This window comes from Natrix helvetica (assembly GCF_964273705.1).
Source record: "Natrix helvetica genome assembly, chromosome: 3".
In the NCBI taxonomy this organism is placed as follows: domain Eukaryota; kingdom Metazoa; phylum Chordata; class Lepidosauria; order Squamata; family Natricidae; genus Natrix; species Natrix helvetica.
This window is the reverse complement of record NC_138549.1, coordinates 1,981,109-2,006,806: the sequence shown is the minus strand read 5'-3', so window position 1 is coordinate 2,006,806 and position 25,698 is coordinate 1,981,109. Positions and strand designations below refer to the sequence as shown.

Sequence of the window (25,698 nt, the reverse complement as noted above, 5' to 3'; positions counted from 1 at the left end):
GAAAAGGGAGGGAGAGAGGAAGGAAGGAAGGAAGGAAGGAAGGAAGGAAGGAAGGAAGGAAGGAAGGAAGGAAGGAAAGAAGGGAGGGAGGGAGAAAGGAAGGGAGGGAGGGATGAAGGAAAGAAAAGGGAGGTAAAGAGAGAGGAAGGAAGGAAGGAAGGAAAAGGGAGGGAGGGAAAGGGAGGAAAGGAGAGAGGAAGGGAGGGAGGGAGGGAGGGAGGAAAGAAAGAAGATGGGGGGAGGGAGGGAGCTAAGCATATCTCCATGAATCCTACAATTACCAAGGGCCCGGATGTTAAATGTAGTTAATTCATGACCCGCCCTTCGATCTGAGCCATGACTATGATTTCCATCCCTCTCTAAATTAGCTTTGAGGAAGCCGGCATGTCTTCCTTGTAGGGATTTGATTGATCTGGTTCTGTAAAACAGCTCAGTGTCACAGTGATCTGGGATTGTTGCCTTGAGATTGTGATAAACATCTCGCTGCACAACGAGATTGCAGCAAGTGATTCATCTTAAAGCTTCTTTATACCCAGCAGGCAATCTGCTCTGAGCCCCCCTCCAACCCATCCCTGAAGGACATGTTTTCTCAGAACTTCTCAGAATTGAGTATCGCATCCTTTCCTTTGCAGACAACTAAATTTCCTCTGCTTTCAGGGAACTAATTCCATGTCCCCAATATTTATTTGAGTTGCCCTTCTTATCCAATAAAAGCTGAGGTAATTCTTTTTTGGGACACATTCTTCTTTAAGATGGCACCAATTTTGTTCTTCACGCTGAGGAAGCTTCAAAGCTACAAGCCGTCGATGAAAAACCAACCTCTGTTTTATTGGACAAATGACTCAGTCCTCCATTAAATATCTGCTTATTGATCGCTTTTACACCAGGCTGTTATCTGAGAGGATCTGTGATGTACTGTATCTCTCTCTCTGCCTACTTTCTGGCTCAATCGATGAGTTTATAATTCTTTTTACTTTGGTGATGAATTGGGCCAGTCTTTCTGGTTCTTGATATGATTACCAACTGTCTATGGAGATTCTCGGGCATCCAGGTCAAGGTTGTCCCAAAGCCTCCTTTGTACTAATTTCCATTCTGAGCAGACATGCAAAATTAGAATTTGGTTATCATCTCAAAGGTGCTTTTTCAAAAGGCAGCTGGACTTTCTTTTTCCTTGAAGATGTTTCACTTCTTATCTAAGAAGCTTCCTCAGTTCTCCTTCAGAACTGAAGAAGCTTCTTGGATGAGAAACAAAATGTCTTCAAGAAAAAACAAAGTCCAGTCACCTTTTGAAAAAGTATCTGAGATGATAACCAAACTCTTAATTTTGCATGTCTGCTTAGAATGGAAATTAGTACGAAAGAGGATAGCATTCCCCAACTGTGATCATATTCTGCCTTCATCCACATTGCCATGAACTAGCAAGCATGCAAGTCAATATCTCATAAACAGAGCAGGAAGGCAGAAAAAGAAGCAATGGATGGAAACTATTCAAGGAGAGAAGCAACCTAGAACTAAGGAGAAATTTCCCGTCAGTTGGAACAATTAATCAGTGGAACAGAAGTTGCCTCCAGAAGTTGTGAATGCCCCAACATTGGAAGTCTTTAAGAAGATGTTGGACAACCATTTGTCTGAAGTAGTGTAGGGTTTTCTGCCTAAGCAGGGGGTTGGACTAGAAGACCTCCAATGTCCCTTCCGACTCTGTTATTTTGTCAGTAGCAGATGAGATTCCTCCTGCTTTAATCCAGCTGTTGAAATTCCTTTAAGGAAATTTGGAGATTTCTATCTACAGTATATTCAGCAAGGGTGTTCCTCTTAGCCAAAACATTTATTTCAAATAATTTTACATAAAATTGATAACTGAAGATGACTCTGGAGGCTTTACATCAAGAAGGGCTATACAGAAACCATGCAATAAAGAGGAATGAAACAACAGCCCAGATAACTCATCAGCTAATCCTGGAGGATTATGGCCACTTCGTGTTGTAATGAGGTCAGCACAGGATCACAGCTCATTTGGAGGGCTAGCTCAGCAGGCAGAGGCGGCCAGTGGGTGAAATGTGTATCTTTGTTGCCTTAGGGAATGTAAATACGGGATCGCTTTGCATATCCTTTCTGCTGAACTGGGATGATTTCAGTTGGGCGCTATTGATTTCATGACTCACTTTTAATAAGCTGTCGAATGAATCGTGACTGTGCCTGAAAGGATGACATTTGGCTATGCAGGAAGATGGATGCCCTCCCTCGTTCTAACCATCGCATAATACCTTGCTGGTGTTTGTTTATTATAAAGGTTGGCTGCCCAGTCAACCAATGGTTCAAACTGGTTCTGGCATGTTTGTCCATCGATGGTATAGACAGATGTTGTTTGATGGGGTTAAAAGCTCCGTCGTAGGATGTCAGCTGTTCCAAGTAAAGCTGCCTTTTGCAATTGATGGATGGGGATTTTTGTCAATGCCGATGTTGTTGTTGTTGTTGTTGTTGTTATGATTATTATGGCTTTGCTTGTGGGAGCTTCATCACTGGAAGCTTTCAAGAAGAGTGTCAGGGTTCCAAATAGCATCCAAAAGTAAATCAGAGGCCGAGGCAAAGGATTCCTCAAAAGTTCCAATTGATGAAGAGAGCCATGTTGGCACATCTGGGAAAACCCAAATATGAAAGCTTCCCGGTTTTCCCTACCCAGTTGAAAGTTCAAGATCTTGCCCCCCACACCCACAAGTCCATCCCATGGTCCAATCTCCCACTGCCATGCTGGCAGCTTCCACCCATCCAGTTCCGGTCAGGTGCAGAGATGCAGAGACAAAGGATGACCTTGGTTTTCTAGAATGTTGTTATGGCTACATATAATCTAACTCCGTACAATCCCTCCTCCCATTTCCCCACAATAGAAAAAGACATAGTCGAATAATAGAAAGTATGGCAAAGATCCAAAAGAAAAGACGGCTGCAGGCCTAACAAAGAGATTAGACTGCCATCTGTGAGAAATGATGTAGGTAGTCTTCTGCTTGGGCGGGGAGTGGGTGGACTAGATGACTTACAAGGTCCCTTCCAACTCTGTTAATCTGTTAAAGATGTTCAGACTGGGTTTGGCATTTTTATCCGCTTATGAAGTCCTTCCCAAGGGCTTAGGACAGGTGAATGTGTATTTATTTATTTTTATTTTATTTCTTAAACTTCTATGCCGCCTGTCTCGCCAAGGCGGCTCTGTTGTTTGATGGTGTGAAATCATTATTTACTTATTATGTCCGTACTTATTATTTATTATAACTTGTTGTTAGTTTTTTAGTGGTTTATTATTCGAGAGTTTATCACCATTCCGTGTTTTCGGTTTAACGATGGAGAACCAGCAAAAAGGTATAATGATGGGATGAGCTCTCTTGATTCAAGCAGGACTTGAATTCAGTTCTCCTTCCCAATGGGGATGAAACTGAGACCCAAATGAGTTTCAAAATTAGCTGAAGGAAAACCCCTGCGATAAAACTTTTCTGAACACGGGAGACCATGCAGAAGAGATGGACGGACAGCTTGCTCCCTGCTGTACTTTTCCTAAATTAAGACACAATTGTGGGGAAAACTCCACGAAGATATTCAGCCAATGGACTTACAGACCGCCTGGGTTCCCCATTTCTAATCTTCTTTTTTCAAACATTAACATTTGTTTCTAAGATGCCAGGAATCTGTTTATGTGTGAAGCTCTGGCCGCAATCTGCAGGCAAAGTTTTTACAAAGCTTTTAAAGATTTACAGCAGCTGTTTTTGTACTTTAATTTAGACTGGTGCTTTTTAGGTTATTTGTTGTAATCTTTTTTAATTTTTCATGTAAATAGTCTCTATTGTAAAGGCGCTCTTGGTGTCTTTTGGGCAGAAAAATAGACTGTACTAATATGTTGCCCATGTCAGTGGACAACTGCTGTAGAAAAAGCGAGATTAGCGTAGCTTGAAAATGCTTAAAGAAGGTAAAGTGAAAAAAGGCTTTGATTCCAGGTGAGATTTAGGTGGAGGCATGGATGATGTCACAATAGGCAATGAATTTACCCACCTGGCAATGACTAGACATACCTAGTTTGCTGTTCTTACCTACAGATTTGTGTTTGATAAAGGAGAATATTTGTAGCTTATAGTTAAAATGAGGGGTCCGTGAGCAAAACCCATTCCTTACTAGCACTGATGATGTTACCTAGTTGGGTCATGAAATGTCTGCTAGAAGACAACCAAGCTCAGAGAGCACCAAGCACCCCATAGTCATTCTCCTCTTCCCCCCCTTTTCCTCCTCAAACCCCACTCCCTTCTAACACTGATGATGTTACCCAGTTGGGTAATGAAACATCTGCAAGAAAACAAGCACAGATGATTGTAGCACAGATGATATTACCTAGTTTGGTAATGAAATGTCTGCAAGAAAACAAGCAAGCTCAGAGAGCACCAAGGACTCCAGAGTTCTCCTTCTCCTCTCTGCAAACCCTCTTCCTTTCTAGCACTGATGACATTATCAAGTTTGGTAATGAAACGTCTGCAATAAGACAACCAAGCTCAGAGAGCACCAAGGACCCCTCATCTGTGGTTTTCATGAATAGCTTGGAATGACTTTACAGACGTTGCAAATAATGGATGAATTAGGCATAGATGTTGTGCTATTAGCACTTCACAAATATAAAAGCAAGAATAGTTAGAGAGATACAATCGTCAGGATATTGAAAGAAGCATAAAGGACTATTTTTTTTCCTCCAAGCCAGGAAGCCTTCTCCACTTCTGCTTCCTTTTTTTCCTGCCGTTCTTAGCACCAGTAGCTTGTCCCCCCCCCCCCCAAACTCTGCTGGGTTTTATTAATGGGCCCCAGTAACAAGACGATTGGTGGCATGTCCTCTAGTCTCAATTTTTTATATACTCAAGACACTGACGATGCAGCCTGCAGTCCATGACTCTCCTGGCTTCATAAATGTATTCAAAGTCAAAATGTCCTGGAGTTCAGCTTGACCCCTGGTGACCATTTCCATGCAGTTTTTCTGGCAGGATTACAACATTGGATTGCTTTTCCTTTTTCGGCTATTTTGTCTTCCGTGTCCCAAGATGGTTTGTGTGTTTAATTTATATTGTCCAGATCTAGCCTTTAGTTTCGCACCCCTTCCAAGTACTAGCCGGGCCCAACCCTGCTTAACTTGTAAAGTCAGCCTCTTGTCATCCTCTGAAGCAATACATTTGCTACTAAACCTTTGTTCTTTGAAGATGGAGTCTCCTCTTACTGCCACCGGCCTTGCAAGAGTTCAGGTAGTCCTCGACTTACGACCAATAAATGAGCCCAAACTTTTGACTGCTAAGCAAGATAGTTCAGTGAGTTTTGGTCCATTTTACAGCCTTCCTTCCCATGGTTGTTAAGTGAATCGCTAGAGTTGTTAATTTAGCAAAACATTTGTTAAGTGACTCTGGCTTCGCCATGGACATCAGGAGGTCTCAAAAGGCGATCAGTTGATCACTGTTTGCAACTGTCATAAATATGAGTTAGTTGCCAAGCATCCAAATTTTGATCACCTGACCATGGGGATGCAAAAAATGGTCACATCCCTGTTATTAACTTTGAATGGTCACTAAACGAACAACTGTCAATCAACAACTATCTGCATATGCTAGCTCACACATGCGTTGCTAAAACTCTTAGCCTTCCATATTTCTCACTTCTTGGTTTAGAATAGAATAACAGAGTTGGAAGGGACCTTGGAGGTCTTCTAGTCCAACCCCCTGCCTAGACAGGAAACCCTATACCATTTCAGACAAATGGCTATCCAACAGCTTCTTAAAGACTTCCAGTGTTGGAGCATTCACAACAAATCCACTGATTAATTGTTCTCACTGTCAGGAAATTTCGTCTTAGTTCTAAGTTGCTTCTCTCCTTGATTAGTTTCCACTCATTGCTTCTTGCCCTCAGGTGCCTTGGAGAATAGTTTGACTCCCTCTTCTTTGTGGCAACCCCTGAGATATCAGAACACTGTTATCACGTCTCCCTCGTAAGAAACTAATGAAAGAAGTTTCATTCGTAACTTGGAGGACACCACACATGGTAAGATTGGAGAACGGAGTCTGGTGTGATCACCACGGCTGGAACAGTTTCGCCTGCAAGGGGGTATTTACGATGAACTTTAGAAACCAGAACTGATGCTGGAACGCTGGAGAAATTTATCTTCGAAGTCCTTGGCAGGAGCCACCCGCAAGCTTTACACGGGTCTTAATTCGGAAGCTTTGAAACTGTTGGGAGAAATATCCATCTGGTTCAGTTCCAAGCTGGGAGAAAAATCCTGGGAGGCTGATTGGAAATGTGGTTTAATGATGAAGCAGAATCATCAAGCACATGGTTCTGGGTAGCTGACCACATGGAGTTAAGAGTGGGGGGCTTTTATACCCTCTCTGGGCTTGGCACTTGAGCTTCCTGGTCCTGTGCAAGAACATGTCTTTGGTTTGTTGTTGCCACAATTCCTATGGGGCCATGTAGGGGGTCATAGCAGGCTCTATATGCAAAGTACAAATCCTAGGTGTTTGCCTGAGATAGGTTTGGTTGAAGTTTGGACTGCTGATGAATGAAGGGGCATTGGGCAATTCCTATTGTGGCAGATGGCTAATCCTACCTTTGTTCATTCCTTGCTGCAGGGAATTTTTGCCTATGAATAGAGCTACCTAGATACTTGGCTTCTTTCTCTTGCTCTCTTAAGTGCTGACATCTGCTGAAGGCTATTGAGGTGGGGGCTGCTTTCTCCCTCTTAAAAAAACATATTTCTCATCCAGGGAAATATAATATTTTGCCTTTTTAAAATATTATTCAAAATATTTCATTTTTCTAGGAGAGGGTTGGGTGCAAAATCTCTACAAAACCACGATCAATTCTAACTAGGCTAGGCTCCAAAACTTGGATGAAGATAGTTGGGTGAAATTAGGAGAAAAGACATCATTAGCATGTTGGCAGTTACGTTTCCATGAGCTCCGAGGTTTCTACTACATGCAGCCTGGAAATGTTTACTCTCTTAAGGGGATTCTTTGTTCTCACTGCCAATTCCCATGTTTGTGGAGCGTTCTTACCTCCGTCTCTTAGGAGGCGAAGAGCTTCGGTTAAATCCTTAGCATCCTTTTTTCACTAGAGCCCACTTCTGAATAGCTACAGAGGTAAAAGTAGGCAGTTAAACTCAAGAAAATTTAAAATATCAAAGCAGAAGGCAACGTGCCGTTTTATTTTTTCCGCATAAAACCTCAGCTTCTAAACTCATAGGTCATAATGATGATAATGATAACCTCATAGGTCAGACCGACCTAGAAAGCTGAAGAAGCAAAGATATGAAGGCACCGTCTCTCTCTCTCTCATCTTCAGTGATTTAGGTTATTTTTAAAAAAAAAATGTTTAGGGACTATCCTGCTTCATTTTCCTTGAGTGGATTTAAGCTGTGGATGCTGCAGTAAATTACTGGGCAGTAATTTACTAAATAAAACTCTGAGTTTTGATTTCACTTCTCACATAAACAATCTTCTGAAATCAATGATGACAGCAATGAATTTTCTATAGTGGCACTTTTTAATTAACAAAAGTGCCAATGTGCAAACTGCACATAAGTGGTTTGGGTTACAACTGCCTCCTTATTTGCAGAATTAGTCAACAGCAAACGGGAATTGTCAAAATACTGGAAAGCATGAGATTATCTGTCCTTTACACCCAGGTATTGCAAATAATTTCCACAATTCGTGTCCTAGAATATTCTGTTTGCAACAATCTCACTCAAGCCTTTGTCCACTTCTAATTTCTTTACTTTTTAAATTTCTGGTCGCAGGGAAGGAACAATATTTGTGTGGGTGGATTTGAACTTCTAGTGTTTTAGGGCATATGTCCCCCCAAAACCACCGATTTGACTCTTCTGTCACGTTGAAGGAAAAAGGCACGACTCAAGAATCTTTATTCATGCTACGGAATTAGAGAATAAAAGTTCCATTTCAAAGTGTGTTATTCCTGCAATTGTTCACTGTAATTAAAGGAACCAGGAAACCTTTTTTTTAAAAAAAAAATTACTGGCCAGCTACATATTCAAATTGTAGGTGAACCTTGTTTGAATTAAGCTGTGATCCATCTAATAATACCACCTGTTCTTTAGACAGCTGGAGTGTGTTTGAAGAATTTAATTTTCAGATAGAGATTTGTTGACTCTTTTGCCAGACAAATGTGACACCAGCAATGCTTTCTCTGATTATATTTGGGAGGTTTTAAACATAATTTTTAGTCCTGCTCTTCTCTATAAGAAACAGCAGTTGCTGTAATAGTTTGAAGCAGTAACGAATGAGTCAGTTTGGTTCAGAGATTAAGGCACCAAGCTAGAAAGCAGGAGACCGTGCGTTCAAGTCTTACCATACCTTTGGACCAATCACGAGGCAATGAGTTCTAGTCCCACCTTAAGCAGGAAAGCTGGGTGGGTGGCTTTGGACCAATCATTCTCTTTTCAGCCTGACCTACCTCACAGGGTGGTTGTGAGGAAAATAGGAAGGAGGAGACAAATTGGATGTATTCACTGCCTTGATTTTTTTAAAATAATAATAAAAGCGGAATACAAATAAATAAAAACGGATGTAATAGTTTGTGTTATTTATTTATTTATATCCCATCTTTGTTATTTTATCATTCAAGGCAGTGAACTTACTTAATACTCCTTCCTCTTCCTATTTTCCACACAAGAACCCTGTGAGGTAGGTTTGGCTGAGAGGAGCCAGCTCTCTTGTCTAAGGTGGGACTAGAATTCACAGTCTCCTGGTTTCTAAGGCCAGCACCTTAGCCACAACCAAATTGTTCTACGGCCCATTAAACCTTCACAACATCCGATCATAGAAGGCAATTTTGACCAGTGTTATATTTCTTCTCAGCAAAATACCATAAGAACATATTGTCATTTTTAGAGTTTACATTTTACCCTAAAAATGTAACAAGATCTTACACGATGTGTGTTACCATCTTCCTTTTTTTTCTTCTTCTCCTCTCAAAAATCTGTTAAGGAGTAAATGATGAAATAATTCTACAGAGCTTTTGATAGCACTGGAAGCTGATTTTTTGGGGGAGGAGGGTGGGGGGGTTCACTCCATGCCTTTTTACCAGAAAATCAAAGCTAGCAGTATTTCCCACAAACGGTTGTAATCCCATGCTTGTCTCATGCCTCTTTAGTTTTGAAGAATTCCAATCCAGCATTTATTTGTGTCCATGTTATAAAAATCAATCATAAATTAACCTCTCTGACTGCAGAAGCCAATGTCATTACGAGTAGCAGAATAAATACTTTTTTCCTGGCAACAACAGACCATAGCAAAGACTTTATCTGAGTTCCCGATTCAATGACAAACTGCAATTGGATAAGTTTATTTTTCCCAGGAAGCAGGAATCACACGGCCATCCTAACAACAGAAATACTAACACTGACACCATCAAAACACAAGTGGCCGCTTCCAGGGTATAAGTATTATCTTCTAGATTTAGGTCAATGAATATATTGAATATGACTGATGTACAGAATTAGCATGATTTATCTTTATTCCACCCTACCCTGTCCCAAGAAAAAAAATCTGGTCTTCTGTAATTTTTTACAGGAAGAACAACTGTCGATTGGCTAAAAAAATATGTGCAAATATAACATTTAACATCACAGTTGGAAGATGCAATATAAACACATATTCGTCTTGGCTGCACTCACGCCCGAGGAAAACCTATTAGGAAACTGTATGTGTCTGAAATACGATTGGAAAAGGAAAAAAAAGTGCTTGGAGGGGGAGGAAATTACCAAAATTGCTGTAATTACCAAAGTTGGAGTTAAGATTTACACAGGAAATACTTTAATTCCAGCCGATTCTGTCCTATATCCCTGCAAATTGCCTCTTTTTTTTCTCTTTCGAAGCGTGTGGTTTGGGAGTAGCAATTAAGTCTTATATGAAGTACTTTTGAAGGAGGAGGATAAATTTAGTGGAAGAAAGAAGAAAAAAGAAACAACTTAGGGGACTGTTCAAATGCCTCAAAAGAAGCACCATGGAAGATAATCAAGACTGCGGTAATCATTTTCAGCAACTGGTTTAGGACACAGGGAGACCAAGGCTGCATTTTTGTTAAACTATATTTCTAAACGGTAGGGACAGTCGTTGAATGGAACCAAAGTCCCAGAGAAGCAACTGGCTTTTTCACTGGACTAAAAGCCAGATGAGGTAGCAATTAAAACACTGGCCCCCCAAAAATGGGAGGACCTCCAGTTTTAGGTAGGAAGACATCTGGGTGACCTTGGGCCAGTCGCTCTCTCTCCGCCCTAGGGAGGAGGCAATGGCAAACCACTTGGGAAATCTAGTTTCCATTTTCTGAAAAATTGTTTCCAGGAGTCAAGATGAAGTTGAAGGCACAAATTACTGGACAGTCATCTCATGGAGATACAACTCTCATAGTCGCATCTGATGAAGGCATCAGGAGAACCAAGGAGAAATTTCCTGAAAATCAGAATAATTAATCAGTGGAATGACCTGCCTCCAGAAGTTGTGGATGCTCAGCCACTGGAGGTTTTTAAGAGGCTGGACAGCCATTTGTCTAACATGGCATAGCATCTCCTGCTTGGACTAGATGACCTCCAAGGTCCCTTCCAACTCTGATGTTCTATGTCCTAACTCCTGACTATAGGTATAGGTAAAGTTTCCCCTTGCACATATGTGCTAGTAGTTTCCGACTCTAGGGGGCGGTGCTCATCTCCGTTTCAAAGCCAAAGAGCCAATGCTGTCGGAAGACGTCTCCGTGGTCATGTGGCCGGCATGACTAAACATCAAAGGCGCATGCAACACTGTTCCCTTCCCACCAAGGGTGGCTCCTATTTTTCTACTTGCATTTTTACGTGCTTTCGAACTGCTAGGTTGGCAGAAGCTGGGACAAGCAACAGGAGCTCACTCTTTTATATGGTGCTAGGGATTCGAACTGCTGACCTTTCTGATCAACAAGCCCAGCGTCTTAGCCACTCTGTCCCCTTCTGACTATAGAATCCTGTGAATTCTTGGCGATCCCAAACACATTTGTGATTTGCGAGGTCCTGTACCATTTCTCCAACACTCCATGCTGACCGTTTCCTATTGCACAAAAAGATCCGTACGGTGAACGGCTCATATTTTCAGGGGGGATAAACGGTGAACAGAATTAAGCAGAGGCCGGCTGCATTTCTGAGAAGAGATGCTGTAACGCCTGGTAAACAATTTGGAGCTGCAAATCAGAGGAGGAGGAAGCTTCCACACATCACACGGAGCCACAAGTTTGTTTAGCGACCAACAAAACAAGGAAAATTTGTAGGCTGAGCCTGACTGGTAAGGTTTCTGAATCATCCTTAATCTCCCTTTGTCTGCTGGGAAGAGCATGGAAAGAAGCCATCAGCCAGCTGAACTTTTAAAAAGGCATTCATGGTTTTTTGATTCCAAAGTCAAATTCCCAGGTTTACATCTCTAACTGTGATTAACCAGGGACAGACCACAAGCCATGCTTGCTTGTAAACATCTTAGCGGCTCAGCCATAGTGTCTCTCCCTGTGCAACCAGGTCCCTCTCATAATTTCTCTAGGATGCCGTCTAAAGAGTTCTTGAATGGGCTTTCCCCCTCTGGCTGAAATCTCAAGTTTGCATTTCTTTATCAGAAGTCATTTTGGGGTAGGAAAACAATTCTATTACGCTGCTGTTGAAACACTTCCTACCCATTTCTTTTGTTTTTTTTAAAACTAGGTTTTGCAAAACCAAAAACTCTGGTGGAATCTGGCAATTGACTGACCTCATAGAAGGCAAGTGGAGTGTGGGCAACTGAATGGAACCCAGTGTTTACTGGCCCGATGCCCTTCCTGTTGCCAATGCGGAGTTTTGTTCAGCAGATAAAATTCTCATGGTGCCCAGAGAAGAGAAATGTCTGCCACTAACCTAGGATCGAACTCACAGCTTCTATATCAACATGGTATGCTTTATTGGAAGTTGACAAGTGCAATCGTTAAATATACTGGTATTTTTTACCATTTTCCTCCCAATTCATTGCCCAGAACATAACATGCACAAGAACATATGCATCTTATTACACAGATCGTAAGCCCACCTCCAAAATGTGAGGAATTAATTTTTTTAAAGATTTTTGCTTTGGTGAATTCATCCCTCTCCCTCCCCCACCTGCAGCCCACATCAACCGGGACTGCAAGTTTGACTTCAATATATATATATTCATTTTCCAAGGCAACTGACATAAGCAGCACCAGCTGATTCCCGAAAAGAGCTGTAGAGGTGCAAAATGGAATCCATGTAGCGTCAAAAAATAAAATTAAAATTAAAAAAAGCTTTAAAAAAAACCAACCGGGGGGGGGGGGGGATTTCTATCCAAACTGATTCAGTTCATTCTTTTTAAATTCACTCTGTACAACTGAATGGAGTAGTTACAGTTCCTATTTTACAAAGTAATTGTACATTAAATACACAAATATACATTAAGCAAACAAACCTTCATCAGACCCATCCTATATCACAGCATTTTTTATCTACTGGTTCCTCTCCTAGAAAATAGGTGATTTATTTTTTTCGCACCTTCCTTGTCTATAGAAAATGAGTGCACTTCTGCTATTTTTTTTTAAAGACTGCAGGCACCGAAATCCCCTTCCCTTCTTTTTTTTACTGTCCCTCAGTTTCCCCAAGTTCTTTCTTCCCTTGTCTTACTCCTTTGGCTTCCTGGTGGAAGGCTAGAGGAAGGGGCTTCATCCCCACCACCCTAGCCAACTTCTTCACATTGCCAGGCCCGAGAGCATTTGCATTCACCACGGCGTTGCACGGAAGGAAGATCGTTAAGGAAAAAATTAAGCTTCAGGCACACAAAAAACTCGTACGGTTTTGTTGATGTTGTTTTTCTCTTTTAGCAGCTGCTGCGGAAGCTGCTCAAGTCGCCCAGTGCATTTGTGCTAATTCCCTGAATGGTGGCGAGACCCTCCCTCCCACTCCCAACTTTTTAAAAATAATAAATCTGAAAGGAAACTTTCAACCCTCTCCTGCTCTCCCCACCCCACTTCGAACAGCTTTAATACTGGAAAGGAAACCAACGTTTTGCGACTTAGGAGTTGGGGAGGGAGGGAGGGAGGGTGCAGAAGTGTCTTTGTAATCGGGGAGGGGGCGGGTGGGAGGCAGCATGCAGAGACCGCTGGATTCCTGCCGTCCAGCCTCTCAGCAGAAGAATCCAGAGGGCCGAAATCTGAAGAGGTGGCTGGACTGACTAGGCCGAAGGTCCCGAGTTTGGCGGTGCAGCCTGGGAAGGTTGCAGGTTTGCTCCCTGTGCTTGCGAAGACCCGGCGGGGGAATTGGTGGTCTGCAATTGCGCCTGGAACTGAGCCAGCTGCTCCGGGCTGGCCAAGGTTTTCAACAGGTTGTTCTCTTGTTCCAGCTGGTTGTTTTTCTCAATGAGTTCTTTGATCTGCTCTTTCAGGACCTCGACTTCCTCTCGCACTGCGTACATCAAGTGGCTCTTCACCAGATCCTGGAAAAGAGAAGCAGAAGCCAACCCCCAAAAAACAGTTGCACCAAGGGCAGAGACTTCTGCAATGGCCTGGGGAGGGTCTCCCTCCAAAGAATCCCACCCTCCCTCGTGGTTTACCCATCCCACCCTCCTGTCTCCGCAAAGGAGGGGATCCCTGGTGCCCTCTTGAGCTTGGCAGTTTTCTTGCAGACATTTCATGACCCTTCTAGGGAGCATCATCAATGCACTGATGATGGGTTAGGTGTGGCACTGAGGATGGTCACAAAACGCCCGCAAGGAAATCACCAAGCTCAGAGAATACCCAGGACCCCTCCTTTCGACCCTGAGCTGCAAATATTCTCCTTTCTTGGTGTCTACACAATCGAAGCGGCTTGCAAGGAATGGAAATGCACAGAAAAATATAACAGGCAGAAATCAAGGACCAGATCCGTCACCGTCTCTTTATCTTTAGCCCAAAAACCTTATTCTCGTTTTAAAAACTTTCCCCTCCAACTCTTTCTTTTAAAACCTTTCCACTCGAATTCTTATTTTAAAACCTTTCCATTTGCAAAATTAAGGGCAGCCCTTGTGGGAAGACGATGGAGACTGGGAATGTTCTTAGCGTATCCAATTTAACAAGTGACTCCCCAACTCTATTACTCGTTTAAATGATCCCCAAGTGTTGAATGGCAGTTTTGGCTTGCAACCCAACCCAGATCTTCAAGGCCGTTGAGTTTGGTTTTAAATTTTAAATTTCCCTTCCGCTGCAGGTTAATGCAAAGCTGTCCTGACGTGGGCGCTCTGCTAGGGGAGACCCTTTTCTGTGGGGGTCCTTGGTGCTCTCAGAGCTTGCTTGCTCTCTGGCAGATAACAACTAGGCAACATTGTTCTTTTTTTGCCCCAATTATGAAGCAGAAGGGCTCCTGATGGTGATTTTTCCCCCAGGCAGAATTGGTGGGATGGAAGGAATGGAAGCAGTCCTCCGTGCCAGCCCACTTTCTTGGAAATGACATTAATTTCTAGAAGAGGGGTCCTGTTTTTGGCAACGGGGCTACAAGGCAAAATTGTCCAGCCAGAACAATGGCTGGCTTGAGTTGTCTTTTTGGGGCCTGTCCTTCTGGAGCAAAACCTCACTGGGAAGATGCAGCCTTATTTTGGACCAGCCAAGGGATGCAATGGACTGAAATTCACCATTGTTGCATCATCGTTTTATCCTCCGGGCCGAAAGCATCACGGGTGCTACTCGGGCTTTAGGATGCTGGCGGCTTGAGGGAGGGGAAGGAGAGCCTTTCCTAGCCTTTGGGGGGGCTCTGGGCCCAGATCGCCTCGCCTGCCCCTCCTCTCCGGGATCGGGTACCCTGTGCCACCCCCCCCCTTATGCCCGCCTCCTGGGCTGCAGCTCCTTCTGCCTGGTGGAAGGACGGAGGGGAGGGAGGGGGGAATAAGGTTGCTTGCCGCATTTCCCTCCCCACCATCCCCTCTGACGTCAGCCCTGGCGAGGAAGACCGCCTCCCTAGCTGATCCTTCCGCCAATCAGCGGGGCCACCCTATTTATAGCTGGGGGTTACACTTCAAGTTTGCCTAGCAACAGAGACAGGAGGAGGAGGAGGAGGAGGAGGAGGAGGAGGAGGAGGAGGTTCCCGAGAGATGGGGCTCCTTGCAGCATTCCAGCAACAAAAGCACACAGCGGAAATTGAAGGGGGGGGGGAGACCAAAGACATAATAATAATAATAATAATAATAATAATAATAATAATAATAATAATAATAATAATAATAATAATAATAATAATAATAATAATACGGGGAGATCAATCAATCCGCAGATGAAAGGGGTGCTCTCCTCCTCCTCTTCCTCCCCCCACCCCAGAATTAAAGGCTCTTTCTCTTCTCTCTCCCCCCTCCCCAACGATCATGGCCGCTGACCTCCCTCCACCTGTTTTGGGGGCTGATGCAAAAGAGGCCGTGCGGTGTCCCGTCCCCCCAGCCCCACGAAGCGACCCCGGCCCATTGCAGAAAGGGCGGAGGGAGCGCGCCCCGCGGGCTCTGCAGAGGCGCCCCCCGACCCCTCTTCCCCGGGCTCCCCCCCCCCCAGACCTACCATGGCTTGCTCGATTTTGTTGTCGATGGCGACCACGCTCGCCCCGGAGGAGCTGCAAGACACAAGCGGGGAAGGGGAGGGAGGAGGAGGAGGAGGAGGAGGAGAAGCCCACGTTAGCAGCGGCTGAGCTTGGGGCGAGCGCGCGCGGGTCCGGCCGCCCCCTCCTGCGGCTTCCCTCGGCTTTCAGCCGGAGCTGTCAGGCGCCCTGCAGCCTGCCGGGGGGAGCAGGGCAAGGAGCCGGGCGAGGCGAGGGCTTTACCTACTGTCGAGGCTGAGCGCGGCGCTGTCGGTGCCCAGCAAGGCGGAGAGGAAGGAGATGGAGAAGTGCCGCAGCTGGTAGACGCCGAGATCCATCGCCCCCGGCCGGCCACAGCAGGGGCCGGGATGCGGAGCCCCGCGGGGGAAGGAGCGCGCCGGTGCTGCGCCAAAGCGGCCGCTCGCTCGCTCGCTCGCTCGGCTGCCTGCCTGCCTGCCCCCCTCCGCGCCCGGCGCTTCCCCGGCTGGCCGCCGCTTGGCGGGGGCTCTGCCTTTGCTCGGTGCCCAACGCAGGCAAGGCAGGCGCGGCGCTCATTGGCTGGGCCGGCCCTTTGGACACGCCTCTGGGGCCCGCCCCCCCGCCCCCCCCGCCCTGAAACCTTCGCTGGCAGCAGCGCCGCCGCCGCCGAAAACGGTGCTCGGAAGGGATGCGCGAGTAAGGCGGGCTCGGCTCTTCTTCCTTCGGTTTCCCCCCCCCCCCCCCAAAAAAAAGACTAAGCACAGATCAGACCTTCAAGGGAGCCCCCCCCTCCAGTCCCACAAGGGGCATCTTCCACAGGAGCCCCCCTCCCCCCTTTCAAGCCAGGAGCCAGCGGGCAAAGGAAAGCGAAAGGACGCGCAGGAGGCCGGCGGTGCGAGCCAAATGGGGAGGGGGAGTTTCTCCTCCCGCCTCTCCCTCCCCCCCCCTCTCCCCCTGGCAGGCTGCATTTCACTCAGTGCTGGTTGCTTGGCCGCTCCAAGGGCGCCCTCTAATGGCCCCAGGAGGAAAGGCAGAAGCAGCCTCGCAGCGCCTACCCCCTCCCCAGCTTCAGGGAGGAGGGGGGGGGCTGTCTTGGAGGGCAGGAAAGGCTGGGGGGCTCTTTAGGGCAGAGAGATGCTTAGAGATGGGACTTTGGTTCCTGCTCCCACCTCGACTTACAGCCACAACTGAGCCTAAACCTTCCCACTGCTAAGCGAGACGGTTTGTTAAGTGAGTTTGGTCCCAGTTTGCAGCCGTTCTTGTCACAGCCATTAAGTGAGTCACTGCAGCGGTTGAGGTGGGAACATGTTGAAGTGAATTTGGTTCCCCCCCTCCCCCACCGTCTTTGCTTATCATAAGTTCACAAAGCGGGATCCTATAAATTGCCAAGCAACCAAATTTCGATCTCGGGACCACAGGGATGCTGCAAAAGTTGTAAGGGTGGAAACGGCCGTAAGTCACTTTTTCCAGGCCTGTGTTTCACACTTACGGCCACTGCAGCACCCCCGTGGTCCTGTGATGAAAATTCAAAGGCTTGGCAACTGGCATGTACTTATGACGGTTGCAGCTTCCCAGGGTCACGTGATCCCCTTTTGCGACTTTCTGACAAGCAAAGTCAACAGGAAAGCCAGATTCGCTTAACAAGCGTGTGACTAATTTAACAGCTGCAGTGATTCACTTAACGGCCGTGGCCAGAAAGGTCGTAAAATTGGAACAAAACTCACTTCATCATTGTCTCACTTAGCGATGGAAATTCTGGGCTGAATTATGCGGTTATAAGTCAGGACTATCCGTTTCCTTGCTCCTAAAACATTTTTCCCCTCCCTTCAAAATGAAAAAGCCTGCCTTATCTAGTCATCAAGTATTTCCTTTGCACACACAGACACACACACACACACCCAAAAGCAAACTTTCCCTAAGAAAAGAGCAAGTGCATTTCAAATGTTGATAGTTCAAAAATGAAGTGCTACAGTTTCCAACTGTTTTCATTCAGGCCTTAGTTTAATACCAGGATCATTCAAAACAACTTAAGCATAAGGATTTCCAGGCAGAAAAAAATCTTCTTTTTGGACGGTGAAGAATTCCAACATGGAGTTGTAAAGACACAAAATTCTCAAGTGGAACTCTAAGCCTCAAAACTCACATTAATTCTTGCCACAAGTGGCTTTTTACATATTTTGTTTTTGCTTTTAGCTGCGTAGCTATGACACAGTTCAGTATTAGGAGAAACACACACAAAAACAACTTTGCTGTCACTTCCCCTTTTCCCTACAGAAACTGACCCAACCTTTATTTATATTTTTCCCCGTCACAATAGAAACGGATGGTTTTGTGCTCCTTGCCACATTTACTGCAAAAGGTCATCTAGCTGTTTCAACCACCCTCTGCAGTTTTCCCACGTTTCACATCATGAAGAATTCAGAAGGGAAAAAAGAGGAAGCGGCAATTTTTTCCCCCGAGGCTGCTTCTTCAGTGTTTATTGCCACAAACATTCAGCCATCCGAACGCACAATTTTTCTGCTTGTTATTTCAACTCCAGAGCTTTAAAAGCTCATAGCTAGGTCTTCTGTCCTACCCAGGGGTGGGGGGGGGAATCTTATCCTTTGCAACAGATTACATTATGTGGTGTGAATGTCAACCCACCACATATCTGACTGATGCCGGCCTTAAGAGGAACCGGCGAAAAATTTTAATTGCCAAGGCCTTGGACATAGTTTTCCTTTTAAAAAAGTATTTCAGGTATAATGTCATCAGCTTCAACGTCATTCACAAGAGAACGGCAATGAAATATTTGGAACATGGAGGAAAAAGGCTGTTCACAAGAGGCTGTTTATTTTTTCTGTCTGTCTGTCTGTCCATCCACTCACCTACCTACTCACCCACCCATCCATCTTATCTCTCCCTCCATTTCTTTCCCTCTCTACCTATCTACCTACCCACCCATCCTATCTATCCATCTACTCATCTATCTGTCCATCTTATTTATTTATCTATTTATCCTTTATCATCTCTATCTATCTGTCTGTCTAAACTTTATTTATCTATCATGTCTATCTCTATCCATTGCCTCCAGAAGTTGTGAATGCTTCAACATGGGAAGTTTTTAAGATGTTGGATAACCATTTGTCTGAAGTGGTGTAGGGTTTCCTGCCTAAGTAGGGGGTTGGACTAGAAGACCTTTCAAGGTCCCTTTCAGCTTCTGTTCTATTCTATTCTGTCTATCCAACCATTATCCATCATCTCGATATCATCTATCTATCCATCCATCCATCCATTATCTATCATCCATCCATCCATCCATCCATCCATCCATCCATCCATCCATCCATCCATCCATCTATCTCTATCTTCTACCTACTTACCTATTAAATTTATTCAATGCCCATCTCGTGTTACAACATGGATTATTATATCAACTGTCCGTCAACACTTCTAGTCTCTCACTAAATTTTAGGTATCAAAATATCACTTTTTAAAAACACTTTCCAGTCTAATCTAGTATTTCCTAGTGGTTTTTTAACCAGCTCTTACCAGGGTTAGCTTTTGGAGACTGGGGAGATTAGCTAGGGGTTATTATCTAGAGAAAGTCAATAAATAGTTTGCATTTCATTTTTGCCCAACAGAGCCACGTTATCCTTTATGGTGAGCTTATTTGCCTGATTTCGACTCCTATGTTACTAAAGGAGTAGCTGAAAACCACAGCTTCCAAAAGGATTATTCTAAAGCTACAGGTAGCCCTCAACTTACAATCATTCATTTAGTGACTGTTCAACGTTACAATGGCACAAAAAAAGGTGACTTAAAACCGGTCCTCGCACTTATGACCATGGCGACATCTCCACAGTCATAAAAACCCAGAATTTGTTACAGCCAGAGTGACCAGTTGTTGGTTTAGAGGAACCAACTGCCACCAGGCCTTGCCAAAGCCTATGATGTTTGGGGCAGATTTATTTATTCCTTTAATTTTTATCCTGCCTTTATTACTTCTTTAGCAATAACTCAAGGCAGCAAATGTGCCAAATCCTCCTCCTTACTCCTATTTTTACTGCAACAACAACCCTGTGAGGTGGGATGGGGGGTGAGAGAGACTGGCCCAAAGTCACCCAGCTGGCTTTCATAGCTAGAACTAGAACTCGCCGTCTCCCGGTGATTGGCCCAAAATCACCCAGCCAGTTTTTCATGCTTAAGGCGGGACTAGAAATCCCCGTCTCCTGGTTTCTAGGCAGATGCTTTAATCACTAGACTAAACTAGTTTAGATGAAATAAAGTGATTGAATCAAACTGATGGAGAAGGATAACTTTTAGAAACTGCTCATCTTCTATTAGTAGCAAATATCACCTGCAGAACTATTCTACGTATTATTAAATTATCAACTCTTCACATTAATGAAGGTATCTTTCAAGAGGCTGAATTCCTTAAAAAGGGGTGTTATAAAATCACAATCTTGGCAAATTAACACCAAGACAATCAGGCATTGGTAAGAATGTGGCTTAATTAACTTTCATGCGCCCAACATCTAAAGCAGGGGTGTTCTACCTTGGCAACTTTTAAGACTTGTGAACTTCTTTGAGTTCTAGTCCTGTCTTAGGCATTGGGGGGGGGGGGGAAGCTGGGTGACTCCCGGGACTCAGAACAAACTGTTGTTATGGGGACAATAGGAGGAAGGAGGGGTATTAGGTCTGTTCACCGCTTTGAGTAACTTACAAAGTGGTAAAGGTGGAATAAAAATCTAATAAGTAAATAAATTCTCACCTTGTTAAAGAATAGAATTGCCTTTCTTAATTTTTTCCTACCCATAGAGATGAAAGAACCTGGTCCTAACAAACTTAAAAAATCTTCTAAAATCATCCAACCTTCACTAGCAACGGAAGGGCGTCTAGGTTGTTATTACTGTTAGATGATGTGTGAAGATATTTCAAGTTCCCCATAGGAACTTCTCTCTTACTTCCTACATCTAAGATCTCATTTCTCAAGTGGTTAAGGGGGTGGACTTTAATTCCTATATATCAAATGGACACTGGGGAGGAGGGGATTTACACAAATAACCTTTCAGAGGCACTAGACCAGAGGTCCCCAAATTTGGTAACTTTTAAGACTTGTGGACTTCAATTCCCAGAATTCCTCCTAGCTGGCTGAGGAATTCTGGGAGTTGAAGTCCACAAGTCTTAAAGTTGCCGAATTTGGAAAGCCCTGTACTAGACCAACAATTGGCCAGCTTTGTTGTTGTGGAGACATTGTGGAGGCAAGCACCCAGCCCTCAACTGTGTTTTCCCTGCAAGACAACCTAGGTTTAACAAAACAGATTTTTAAAAATCCCAGTGCTAAATACATTTCATTTAATATTAGGGTTTTAATATACTTAAGTAATCTGAAACAGAACTCTTTAAACCTAAGGGATTTTTTTTTGGGGGGGCAAATCTATGAACGTAAGGAAGAAAGTTGCGTGCATATTTTGTTGATTTAGAATGACACGGTGAATAGGCTTGAATAATGGGGCTGTTTTCTATGGCTATTGACTTGAAGGATAGTTCCTAAATATAGTAAGAGGGAATGAATGGACGATGACGGAAATAAAATAATGTTTAGCAAATGGGTCAACGCTGAGCAGACAATAAATCTCCCTTGATTTGTGGGAACTACTTATGGATAAATGAATACACAATTTAAATGTATAATGAAGCAGCATTAGAGGCTGTGTTGCTGAATATTTCTATAAGGTCCGTGCTGTTTCATTGGTTGAGAATGTAAACAATTTGGAACAAATGATGTGTATATACTATCAAATGCAATCAATGAGAGGTATAGATTTGAAAATGTGTATCTCAAAGGCCAATTTCTTACTACATGTCCCAGTTCCTTTGGCTTACCAGTATTCTGCATTTTGCATAATGTGTATGTTTTTAAATCAGTTTTTCAAACTCATACACATCATTAGTTCCTTCATTTCTTTAGTCTGTTCTGACATTTATGCTTTCTGTCAAGTTCTTTCATCCTTCCAGAGTGATTTCCCCCCCGTTTTGGTAGCAGTCCCATCCTTCCAACCTGTCTTGAAACCACTGCAACCCAATGTGGTTGCATCAACACTTCTCAAAGCAATTGTATGTCCTTCATTCCCACTTGTGTCTTTCTCTCTATGGACATTCCACATATTATGCTCAACAACACAATGGAAAAGCAGCTATATCAGCAGCACTGATGATGTTACCTAGTTGGGTAATGAAACGTCTGCAAGAAAACAATGAAGCTCAGAGAGCACCAAAGACTCCACAGTCTTCCTCCTCTCCTTCTCCTCCTCCAAAAACTCCACTCCCTTCTAGCACTGACAGTGTTACCCAGTTGGGTAATGAAACGTCTGCAAGAAAACAACCAAGCTCTGAGAGCACCAAGGACCCCACAGTGCTCTTCCTCCTCCTCCTCTTCCTCTTCTTCCTCCACCTCCTCCACTTCCTCCTCCTCTTCCCCACAATACCCATTCCCTTCTAGCACTGACAATGTTACCCAGTTGGGTAATGAAATGTCTGCAAAAAAACAATGCTCAGAGAGCACCAAGGGCCCCACAGTCTTCCTCCTCTTCCAAACACTCCCCTTCTAGCACTGACGATGTTACCCAGGTGGGTAATGAAACGTCTGCAAGAAAACAACCAAGCTCAGAGAGCACCAAGGATGCCTCGCAGCCACATTTGTCAAATATCAAGGAAACCACGGTATATATTTTCTGAAAAAAACTGTGTAACAGTACAAACAATTTGGTCCTTACCCGCAAGCCCTTCTCTTCCTGGGCAACAGCCACCGATTCCTTGCAAAACAAGATTTAGTTGCATGCATGGACTGAACCTCACAGCAAGCTTCTACTACCATGGACAGTAACCTTAGTAACAAAGAGACTGTATACATAGAATTGTCTACTGCATTACAGATCTCAGCTTTTCAAATACAGGGCAGTGAAGCTTCCTAAATTTCTGTATTTTTCGGGGTATAAGATGCACCTTTTTCCCCAAAAAAAGAGGGTGAAGCTCTGGGTGCGTCTTATACATTGAATACAGCATTTTTGGGCTACCAAAATCCTGCCCCCTTTGCAAAAATGGCCGTGCAGAGCCTTTAGGAGGCTTCCAGAGCGCTCCTGGGGACTGGGGAGGGCAGAAATCAGCCAAAAACTGGACATTTCTACCCCCCAGCCCCCAGGAGCACTCTGGAAGCCTCCCAAAGCCTCTGCATGCCCCCCCTTTTTTTTCAAAAAACAAGGTATGCAGAGTGTTTGGGAGGCCTGCAGAATGCAAAAACTTTTTTAAAAGATTTACCTCTTCAAAATCATAAGGCGTCTTATACTCTGGTGCGTTTTATAGTCTGAAAATATGGTAAACTACTCTCTGCTGCAGGAATATACTTACAGGGATGGAGGCAACTCCTAAGTCTACTTTCTCCAGAAAACAAAGTTTTACTGCTACTGCTTTGGCTGGACTTCCGTTATCAACCTGAGCAGGAGTACCAATTCGACCAATTTACACAGCACAGCACTAATCGTGGTTAACTGATGGAGGTCCCCTCCCTTTTCCAGGGCTTAAAGGATGGGAAGAAAGAGGAAAATAGAGACATGAATTGGAGGAATCACCTAGAGGTAGTCTTTGACTTACTAAGCCATTCATTTAGTGACTGTTTGAAGTTACAATAGCATTGAAAAAAAGTGACAGAACTGTTTTTCACACTTACGGACTGTTGCAGTTGTCTAGTCACGTGATCAAAATTCATAGGCTTGGAAACTGGCATGTACTTATGACAGTTGCAGTGGCCCAGGGTCACATGATCCCCTTTTGCGACCGTCTTGACCAGCCACGGCAATGTGGGAGCCAGATTCACTTAACAACCATGTTGCTACCTTCACAACTGCAGTGATCCGCTTATCAACAGCAGCAAGGAAGGTCATAAAATGGGGCAAGACTCACTTAACCTTGCTTAGCAATGGAAATCTTGGGCTGAATTGCGGTCGTAAGTCGAGGACCAACTGTACAGGCAAGTCAAGTGGATGCTCCCCAATCTAAAATGATAAAGACTTCGCGAAATGTCGAAATATCTTTCAATCTCACATAATTGGCAATTTCCAGATATTCTCAAAAACCCCTCAGGCTACGTCAATTTGACAACAGTTTGTTCCAGCAAAAGAGATAAAGATAGAAAATGCATATACTGTACCCTGGGCAATTACTCTGACAATAAGAGAGAAATAAGTTGATTTTAATTCTCACCACAGCAATACAAATTCTATTTGCAAATAATATATGAGAGAAAGCTCGGCTCTGGATGCTTCCTCTGTCGAGGTTCACCTTGAAAACAAATTGGATGGGCAAGTTTTAAGAAGGCGCCCTTTAAGAGGTATATAAATTATTTTATTTTGTTGCATCTTATTTAGCTCACATCCAGGAAGCCATCCTTCTATAACGGGGCACTGAGAAAGCAAGCTGAAATATATCTAATCTCTATATGCAACTGCGAAAATACAATTTTCAAGCCACTCTGTAATTACCTCTTAAGGTGCTGCTCCAGATCCCAAAACATTTTCATGTTGGTTTTGCAAAAATCTTGTTTCCAGAGGCCTTCTGGTCGTATTTAAATGCCATGTCTATTCTGACACCAGGCAGAAAGAAGCACAAGGATTAGCAGGGATGCTACTAATTTGCTCTAGCTAAGTATAAGTCAGCACTTCCAAGGATCTTAGAAGAAGGAATAGATCCCAGCAGCATAAAGGGGGCTGGTTATGTTCAACAGAGGAATAAAAATATATAAAAAGCAAGCAGCCACGACGTCAGAGGTGCTGAGATCACATGTTGCTCTGTTATGTAAAGCACTAAAAAGAGATTACAATCTCCCTGGCCAGGATTTCTGAGTATCTTTCTGAATTACTCATTTGTTTCACTGAAGCTTAATCAGGGAGTCCGTCTCCGGTTTCCTCAGCTTTCCCTAAAACCTCAGAGCCAGGAGGATGTTGTGATCCAACCAGCGCAAAAGCTGCAGCCATAAACCGAGGACTACCTGTACACAAAAGCTGGCTGGCACAGATTAATCATGCTAATCATTTTGATTTCCCTTCTTTTTATTTCGGAGAAAGCTTTCAGTGGGCGAAGGTCTCCATAAGACCCTGGATGGGAAGAGGGCTTCTCTTGTTTTATCTCACAATGATCCAGATGTTCAATCTGCAATCCAGATCACGGTCTTCCAATATCTGAGGGGTTCCACAAAGAAGGGGGGATCAACCTATTCTCCAAAAACACCTGAAGGCAGGAGAAGCAGCAATGGATGGAAACGGAAAGGAGAGAAGCAACTTGGTTTGTTCTCGCTGATAATTGTTCTTGCTGTCAGGAGAAATTTCCTGACGAGAACAATTAATGAGTGGAACAACTTCCCTCCAGAGGTTGTGGGTGCTCCATCCCTGGAGGTTTTAAAGAAGAGACTGGAAAGCCATTTGTCTAAAATGGCATAGGGTCTCCTGCTTGAGCAGGGGTTGGACTAGAAGACCTCAAAGGTCCCTTCCAACTGTTATTCTGTTCTGTGATTCAATTCGGAAGAGGCAGAGAGGAAAACTTAAAGTAGAGGTGAATTTTCCTACAAGTGAAGTTTGATTCCTAGATGACATCAGATACATGCAATAGTTGTTGGGGTTTTTGGAGGGGTGGGTGATAGGATTGGGATAGGAGGGGTCTGCTTTTTCTACTGCCCTCTTATCCAATGTATTTCCAACTGCTTAGGATGAGGGCAAGATACTCAGATCTTCTGGTGCTCAATTATTCAGTCGTAGGTCCAACCGTGCTTAACTTTTCCAAGATTAGCAAAAGTTTGCCAGGTGCAATAACAGAAAAGGGGAAAATATTCATTTCTGCATTACAGGTAGTCCTCAACTTACAACAGTTCACTTAATGACTGTTCAAAGTTGCAACTCTACTGAAAAAAGTGATTGGTGACAGTTTTTCACGTTTAATAATCACTGCAGCATCCTTCCCTGGTCACACGATCAAAATTCAGATGCTTGGCAACTGGCATGTACTTATGACGGCTGCAGTGTCCCAGGGTCACGTGATTGCTTTGTATGGACGGCCTTCTGATCAGCAAAGTCAACGGGGAAGCCAGA

General features: G+C 44.1%; 2 protein-coding genes across 2 annotated transcripts in view; both read right to left on the bottom strand.

Moving 5' to 3' along the window:
• The window catches only part of EPSTI1 (epithelial stromal interaction 1), a 577,346-nt gene that overhangs the window by 536,158 nt on the left and 15,490 nt on the right, over positions 1–25,698 (bottom strand). The gene's annotated exons all lie outside the window — the stretch shown is intronic.
• The window catches only part of TSC22D1 (TSC22 domain family member 1), a 54,969-nt gene continuing 41,823 nt past the window's right edge, over positions 12,553–25,698 (bottom strand). The window contains exons 2-3 of the mRNA XM_081947903.1: positions 15,586–15,637; positions 12,553–13,505 (exon numbers count right to left, since the gene is read on the bottom strand). Of these exons, the coding sequence (XP_081804029.1) occupies positions 13,245–13,505; positions 15,586–15,637 (313 nt within the window). The 3' untranslated portion in view covers positions 12,553–13,244. The remainder of the gene's footprint in view (positions 13,506–15,585; positions 15,638–25,698) is intronic.